General features: G+C 36.0%; 1 protein-coding gene across 1 annotated transcript; it reads right to left on the bottom strand.

Moving 5' to 3' along the window:
• Nucleotides 1-981: 981 nt before the first annotated feature.
• On the bottom strand, nucleotides 982-3,739 carry LOC148868856 (large ribosomal subunit protein eL33y-like). The gene is made up of 5 exons (XM_088972906.1): nucleotides 3,645-3,739; nucleotides 3,496-3,531; nucleotides 3,147-3,375; nucleotides 2,997-3,039; nucleotides 982-1,150 (listed from the first exon to the last, which is right to left on the bottom strand). Exons 1-4 carry the CDS (start codon nucleotides 3,674-3,676, stop codon nucleotides 2,998-3,000), a joined length of 339 nt encoding a protein of 112 aa, XP_088829032.1. The 5' UTR covers nucleotides 3,677-3,739; the 3' UTR covers nucleotides 982-1,150; nucleotide 2,997.
• Between the last annotated feature and the right edge of the window lie 4,955 nt (nucleotides 3,740-8,694).

Raw genomic sequence — 8,694 nt, 5'->3', positions numbered from 1 at the left:
ATCCAAGGTCTTAGGAGTGGTGGAGTTTATATGGACTACATTGCCCAGACATGGCTAGACTATATCCATGGTCTTGCGTTAAATTCAAATAGTATGACCTCTTTTTTAGTTGGCAACCTTGATTCCTAATTTAAAATATTAAAATTATTTCAAACAGAAATTAATTTAGCAATTAAAGAATACCAACTTTAGACACATGACTAAGTACGAAAATAAACACACTTCAAAAGATATGGTGCTCATATTAATCTTTCTATTTCAAATAAAAGACTATGAAAATTCTCAATGAATACCACATCATTACAAATTAAACCTGATTTAATTTTCTAAATCAAACAACTTAAATATATATTATAGATAAGTAATGAATCTCAAACAAAATCATATATAGTTTCGTTCGTAATTCAAGGGTCATTTCTAACAAAAACTACCCTCTTAATTTGTGTATTACTAAAAACACCTCAACCTTCCATCAAGAACCATTTGTATTTCCATCTAAAGAATGGTCGTGTGACCACTTAAAATGAATAGCAAATGTGAAGTAGCATGAGTCAATTTTTTTTATTTTGAAAATACCCCTACTAATTCTGATATCAATCTTTTCCATACAAAACCCTTCTCCAACATAATTAGACCTAATTATGGGCAAGTTTTTTTTATTTTTTATTTTTTTCAAAATCAGTTCAGGGGCCGGTTTAGGGCTCCTCCACCCCCAAAACCGGTCAAAACCCCGATACACCCCCTGTGGGAGCGTATCAGGAAGCCACCGGTTTATGCTTTGTCTCTTTGTTAATAGAAAATGTCCACGTCGAAGCACAAGCCCAGCCCTCATGTACAGAACGAAGCCTGGTTTAAAACCCGTTTTAACCGCGTAATATTTAACAACTCAGAAATCCATTCATCAAAAAGCCGTCGAGCTTTGTACTGAAATTTGTACCATCAATCGTGAATCGACGAGAAAACTACTAGCCACATGAATCATTTAGAAATCAATCATTCTCCATTTAAAACTACCAAAAATAAGTACTAAAACAACTGGATAGACATCCTTCATACAAAATTCTTTTTAACCAGTAGATAGGTCAAAGGTGAGAACAACTAAAAACTAATCCACTGCATCCTTAATCGACATATTCATGTGCTGCAAACACTGCACCAAATAAAAAGTGACGATTAGAAAATAAATGTGGGAAATAATCCGTGGTCAATAATGGAATTCCCAGTTCATTATAAGTTTATAACACCATCTCTATAACCAACACCCACATTCACATCTTCAACTCCAAATGAAATTTCTATCTGAGAAATGGGATATCCCCCAGAACAGATGAAGGTTAAAAAGGATTAAAGTAGTGTTAGAATTATCAAATCAAGTTATTAGGAAACAATGTCATTCAGCTTAATAAAGAACTATTTATTTAAGGATGGTTTTCAACTTTTCTAGATTACCAGTTTAACTGCAAATTGGTAATCATAGGTGAGGTGTGTGGGCCTCTCAACTTTTCCAGATTACCAATTCAGCTTAATAAAGAATCATTTATCAAATCAAGTTATTTATTTAAGGATGGTCCCTCTCAATAAAGCACTATTTTCTTCGGCAATAGTAAAGAAATTAATGGTATTTATTAATAGTATAATATCAAACATAAAAAGCATCAAGGGGCCTTTTCTTCTAGCTTCAAGGGGCTATATCCAGACGCCTGTAGTGCAGAGCAAAGCATGTGGTTTGCTTCAAATTTTAGTGTATATTCTGTATCCAAGACATTGACCTGTTATGTTCTTGCCATATCTGGATACCATAGGACATTTTCCTTGGATCACCTTGTGCATCACGGTAATAGTGTAATGTTTTAGTTATAGTGTAGTTTCCATGTAATCTGGTATTAATGAAGGCAAAAAAGGTGTAAAGCGCATCATTAAAAATTCAGTTTAATTTTAGAGAGTCTTAAAATAAGTTTACACTTGACAGTAAATGTAATAGTAATGGGTAGCAGCATATTCATTATAGTAGGGCTTCAACAAGTAGCCCTCAATGTTCCTTCTTCAGAAGAGGCGTTTTCTTCTACCTCTTTCTAGATTTTTATTAGTAAAACAAAGTACCATCGTCTATAGAAGATCAAAGGCTTTATTCCATCTGCACTTCCTCTTTAACCACTTATCTCATATCTGATTCTTTCCTAGGGCTCGGTTTGAAAAGAAAACAAATTCAAATATGTACAGTGCAAATAGATACAAAATACAAGGTTTTGCACTCTACATATTTGTATTTGTACTTAGGCTCAGTATGGAAGGAGTACAAATACGAATACTTACAGTACAACTACATACAAAATAACATGAAAAACAAAGTCTTGCACTCCAAATATTTGTATGTGTGCTCTTTCCAAACTGAGACTAAGTTGAAAATTTCCCCCAATTATATGTTCGCTTCAACGTCCCTTTGTTTCAGCTACGAATGACAGTTATATGCCTGTCTAATGGAAATTCAACCATGGCTTAGTCTGGAAGTTGAAATTTTGCCCCCGTTTCCCATCTTATCTTCTAATGTAAATTCTTCACTTCTAAATATCTTTCCACTGTAAACTGTTGAATCTAACCCTTTCTCGTCAATGTTAAAGTTAAAATTACTCACCAACATCTTTCCTTTTCAAACCTTTCATCGAACTTTCAGAAAGTTTGTCTTCTGGCGTCATGAAAGAACAAGTCTCATCATTCATACGACTTCTAGAGTATGAACAATAGCTTTCTAAATAACCAATCAAATGGGCTTAGATGCTTTCATAGAAATAAGTTTAACTGAATAAAATGTTATGTCAGGAAAAATTTTTTGTCTATCCATTTTCCAAGAAACCACAAATCTATAACAAACACTTCCCAGCTAATCCATTGGCCACACCGCACTAGTCAAGCAGATAGGCAAATAACAAGAGAAAAAAAAAAACTAAATCAACAAATCACCAATCAAAGAAATCAGCACATAGAGATAGCAATGGTACCTCAAATGTTGCTCGGATACATGAATACCCGGACCTTCGAACCCTGCAAAGACCACAGAATATTAATATCGATTTGCAATAACCAGAAAAGAAATAAGAAATGGTTGAAGCCAGCTTGAAATAAATAAGAAAAAAAGAAAAAAAAAATACCATAGATCTAGGGGGCAAGTTGGACTTGAACTTGGCTCGGACAATTCCGCTGTTACCATGCGGCCTGGTAACCTTTCCCCAAATGCAACGGTAATGAGTTCCGTTCTTCTTGACCTTGCCCTTGTAAATGTAGGCCAACCGCTTGCCGCAGTACCATCCGACCTCCTCCTTGGTGTTCACGCCCTCAATCTGAATCAGTGACGTGTTTGGATACTGATTGGATTTTGACCTTGAACACGAAACCAAAAATTGCTAATCATTCAATAAGCTGGTTCTAACTAAAACTGAAAACAAACTGTGAGAAAATGATGCAAACAAGGAATTTTCCAAGTGAGACTAGTTTCAATACCTCTTGTATCCAAGGACAGTTCCTCTCACATAGAGTCTGAAACAGAAAAGTAAATAACATAAATCAGAAAAATCATTTAACAAGGACGAGAGGATCACAGGCAGAGTTAGATAGCTGAATCGAGAGGAAGAAAGGGGTGGGTTTAAGACCTGACCCGCTCCCCTTGGCGTCCCTTCACCATTTTCTTGAGAGTTCTTCACACAAGCGGCGGAACGAAGAACCTGCGAAGGGAAAGCGAAAACCTAATTCTCGAGCGAAGATAACATTTATAAATAGAAGAGAAAGTTATTCCATGCAGCAGACCTATGGAAACTCCGATACACGCATCTTGATGAACGGATGTTACGTTGTCTTTCGTTTTTCAAATTTTATTTGAGAATAATATACCTGATTTTGTTTTTTTATCTGAATTTAGGAGTTAGGACTTAGGATAGCATATGAGACTGTTAAAAGTGATCTATACTACCTTCTAAACCTAATACAAAGACTAATTTTTGTTACTTGAATTGTTCAACCATTAAACTAATTAACAAAAAGGGTGAATATCAATTATATTTAATATTTTTAAATATAAAATATATTTAAATTAAAACTGAAATATATACTTAAATTTTTAAATAGATTAGGTTTTTCATACAAAACTGAAGTTTTTTTGTGCAAATATATCATCATTAACTGGATTTTTTTCAAAGCTTAAACTTAAACAAAACACAAATAAAATATATCAACTTGTAACATGCATTAAATTAAAAAAAAATACTAACATTTGAATGTCTGAAGTTGAGATTTTGAGAATGGGACTTGAGCAATTGAGTTCGAGGGAATGAGGGGGGTGGACCAACCAAGTTAGAGAATAGAAGATTTTAAGATAAGACAAAAGTTGTCAATAAAATAAAAAAATTAGAAACCTTCTAAATTCTAATCTAGGTAAAAAACTAAAAAATGACACCTAATTGAGTTCTAATTGTAATTGTCTAATAGGCCTTCTAGAGTTCTAGTTCTAGTAGAAGTCTAGAAGTAGAAGACTAGTAGGAATTAGGAAACTAATCAAACTAGGAAGTAGGAACTACCAAACTAGTACAATACTAGTTTGGTTCGGGTCGGGTTGATTTCGGTTTTCACGCAAGAAATCGAAACCGACCCGACATATCAGTTTATGTATGAGCCCAATCCGAGACCGACCAGTATGGGTGAAATCCCGGCTGACTCGGGTTGGGTCGGTCCGGGTTGGTCAGTTTGGTGGGGTTGGGCATTCTTATGAACAACCCTAGTATTCAATCTTGTTTGATAGTTAGGTACAAGCCATTAGGTACTATATAAGCTCAATGATAAATAAATGGTTGGGTATTGGGGAAGAGTTCGACTTTCAATCAGGGCACCATTCGTGCAGCATAATAACGCACCACTTGTTCTTAAAATGTGTGTGTGTTCGATATGTGTGAGGTGAATTAAACTTAAAATGTGTGCATGTTTGATACGTGTGAGGTGAATTAAACGCACTATTCTCACCACTCTCTCGCCCATATTGAATATATTCTCGCCGATATCGTGCATTTTAGAAATCTCACGCAGCTTTAGTTATATGCCAATGGATTGACCGGAAACATTCGAGTCGGGTTCAGAAAGCTCACCAGTCTCCGTAACTTCGATGCTTCAACTAAAAATCTCGAAGGAGATCTCTCGGAATTCGGGTCCTTGATGCAACTCATCACTCTATAACTCTTTGAGAATAATGTTTCGTAAGAAATCCCCAAAGACTGAGGATTTTAAGTATCTCGTGAATTTGATGCTTTACCGGAACAACCTAAGTGGTACTCTCCCTCAGAGGCTTGGTTATTGGATGGACTTCGATATCATCAATGCTCTAAGAATTATTTGATGGGTCTGATTCCACTTGAAATGTGCAATAATGGAAAATTGAAAGCCTTTCATGGTGTAGAACAAGTTTACTGGAGAAATTCTAACCACTTATGCGAATTGTTTGACTCTAACTCGTTTCCGCGTAAGCAATAATTCCCTTTCTGGTAGCGCCCCTGCTGGGATCTGGGGTTTGCCTAACCTCAACATCATCGATTTCGCTATGAATCACCTTGAAGGAGTCATTAAGTTTGACACCGCGAATGCCAAAACACTCTAGCAGTTATACATCACAAGTAATAGATTTTCAGGTGAATTGTCGTCGGAAATCTCAGAAGCGATGGCTCTAGTTTCTATTGACTTGAGCTCCAACAAGTTCTCAAGTGACATTGCGCTTAGTATCGAAAAATTAAAGAAGCTCAGCATTATTCAGCTGCAGGATAACATGTTTCCTGGCAGCATACCCAATTTGTTAGGTTCATGCATTTCTCTAAACGTCATAAATTTCGTCGACAACTCACTTACGTGTCAAATTCCATTGACACTGGGAACATTGCCCTCCCTTAACTCATTAAACCTATTGAACATCCAGCTAACAAGATCAATTCCCGGGAGTCTATCTTTTCTTAGGCTTAGCCTTTTCGATGTGTCACACAACAGGTTAATGGGATGCATACCGCAATCTCTTGCGCTGGAAGGTTATAACAATTGCTCCGCTGGTAGCCTTAGACTATGTGGTCCAAATAATGGCTACTTTGGTCCCTGTCCATCAGATTCTGGCAGTTCAGTGGGCGAGAGATTTAATGGTTGGTGGAATCAGGGGCGAGAGGAGCGGGATGGAATGAAACTATAGAAGGAATGAGGAGTTTAAATCACCTCGCACGTATCAAATATATGTACATTTTAAGAACACATGGTGTGTTATTTTGCTGCACGAACGGTGTCCCGACTGAAGTCGGACTCATTGGGGAAATATTAAAAATGGTATTTTTTCCTCAATGGTTGGTTCTCACACAAATCAAGAAAATGTTTATTTAATAAATAGTGTTACCAAACAATGGTGTTTCCTCCAATGCCTAAATGGTGATGATCTGGCACCATTTTTCCAATAAACAGCCACAAAACCAAACAACATGTAGGTTAGGCTCAAGTTTTCTTGCATAGGCCCAATCAATGCAAGAACTCAAGATGAGTGGAGTTGGGTCAGCCCAAGTTGCAAGCCCAACTTAGAAAGTTGTTTTTTTGTCACTAAACAATAAATTTAGGCCGTGTTTGGTTTGAAGGAAATGTAGGGAAAGGTAGGGAAACCCTTATAATCCTTGTATTGGTTTCTCTACTTTTCCCTTCCTTTCCCTACCTTTTCCTTCAAACCAAACATAGCTTTAGAGTTCATATTTGATCCTCACAAAGCTCTCCTCACACCAACGTCACAAGTCACAAGCACTTGAAAACTTACATCTGAAACATCTCGTAAGCTATTATTCATAGAAAAATGTTCTCAATACATGATTGCAACATGCTATAAGATTGGTGTCAGATACTCAGTGAACTGTGAGGAGCAAATCTGGATTCATAAATTTAGGCTTTCGAAATTGCTTATAATTTGGATTGGCCCACCATACAAAGCTAAATGCCTGTTTTTTTTTTTTTCTTCCCTAAAGACACATATCAAGGGCGTTTAGGTTTAGAGGTAGAAACCACATTGATCCTATCTTATTGGGTTAAGGTTTGGATCAGCCTTGGATGAGGCCCACTTTACAAAGCCGAAAGCTAAGGAAAATCCTCCACAATGGACACTCATTTTGTCAAAACCTAAATGGTTAAATGGTTATTCAAAACTCAAAAGTCATTATCATCGTCAAAACCCTATCCTATGGGATTGGCTGGCTATATAAATCCTGCTTTGCAATTATATTTTAATAGCGGGGCCCCGTGCAATGCACGGAAAAGCCCAATATCCAATATCATGTCGCAAGGGATTAAGAGAAAATGTAAGGTTAGTATTAGAGCAACTTAATTTGGATTATACTGTTTTATTGTACATTACAAATTGGAGACTACACACCAATTGTGGAGGGAATAAATGATTATATTTGACCCAAAGTAGAAACTCCAACATCAAAACCACCATCTCTGTTCCTTATCAAAGTCTCTTCATCCCGTAATTCTGTATCAATTGTTCCAAATCTATATAAACTCCTCCAGTTGAAGCAAAGGCCAGCCCATAGCTATCCGTCATCTTCATGATCTTCAGTCTAGGAAATGCAACGGTTCTCTCAACACCTGGAAAATCATACCAAGTGCATGGTTTCCCAAATGGTACCTACAACTTAACCCATGGTTGCATCTTCTCCTCATCTTCCAAGTACCTAAGCTCTGATAGGTCTATGGTTATCTTCTACTGAAAGCTAATTGCAATACATTCAAACCATAAAGCATTAGAATGGCAATAATAATGAAGCATCCAAACATTCTACATATTGCTCACCGCAAATCTATGCCATGAAAGAAAAATAACTAAAACTGTAAATTACCATTAAATATCTACAAATAAATGTGATAAGGAAGATGATATAAATATAAGACTCCTGCTTCTCATAAGCTCAAGGGAGCTGGTTATTGGTTTATTATAGAAATTATCGTCAAATTGAGATTCTAACTCTGCAAGTGTTCACCTGGTTATTGGTTTATCATAGAAATTTTAAAACCAAAATGTGCTCTATTTTGTCTTGTCCATTTGGAACTATTACGGGTAAGTCTAGCTACCTCATGTTTCATTTTTGTTTTTCATTTTTTCTAATTTATTATGGACAAATAAGTAAAGATAGAAATACCCAAAATAAGACATTTTCAAAAACATCCCCAAGTAATAGCACATCACATTTCTAAGAAAATAGAATAAATGTAAAAAAGAGAAAAAAACACTCATATTGGGCCAGGTAGGGAGCTTCACAGACTAATATGAATCCAATTACACAACTAAGAAAAATTAGAAACCAACAAAATACTAACCAACTTACTGAACAGTAACAACATAAAGAGGTGTTATATATTCCTTTAAAACTTCCAAAAACCCAACCAACTTGTTGTGTGTCTGCCATTGATGAAACTTATATTGCATATATAGCAAAGAATTAACCATTGATTTAAAAAATTGGAGACAGGAATTCAATATTGGGTGTCCTATATAGGCTGGTCCTTTGTCAAATTTGCAAAGGAAGCAACATATTTGATTAAAAAAAACACCTTTCTAAGTGAAGGCACAAATTTTTTATTATATGAGCATGGGAAGTGCTTCTTTACCTATGGGAGCAATTTTATTGATTTACTGAAGTCCATGGA

Source organism: Nelumbo lutea, chromosome 2 (assembly GCF_056320005.1).
Source record: "Nelumbo lutea isolate HS-2025 chromosome 2, American lotus-T2T, whole genome shotgun sequence".
In the NCBI taxonomy this organism is placed as follows: Eukaryota; Viridiplantae; Streptophyta; class Magnoliopsida; order Proteales; family Nelumbonaceae; genus Nelumbo; species Nelumbo lutea.
The sequence above is the reverse complement of the archived record's forward strand: the minus strand, read 5'-3'. Positions and strand labels throughout refer to the sequence as shown.

Bases quoted from the DNA above. Each gene is read 5' to 3' on its own strand.
- LOC148868856 (XM_088972906.1), bottom strand. From the start codon at position 3,676: ATGGTGAAGGGACGCCAAGGGGAGCGGGTCAG. The intron at 3,532-3,644 runs GTCTTAAACCCA...TTTCTGTTTCAG, and splicing joins CGCCAAGGGGAGCGGGTCAG to ACTCTATGTGAGAGGAACTG. The intron at 3,376-3,495 runs GTATTGAAACTA...TTCGTGTTCAAG, and splicing joins ACTGTCCTTGGATACAAGAG to GTCAAAATCCAATCAGTATC.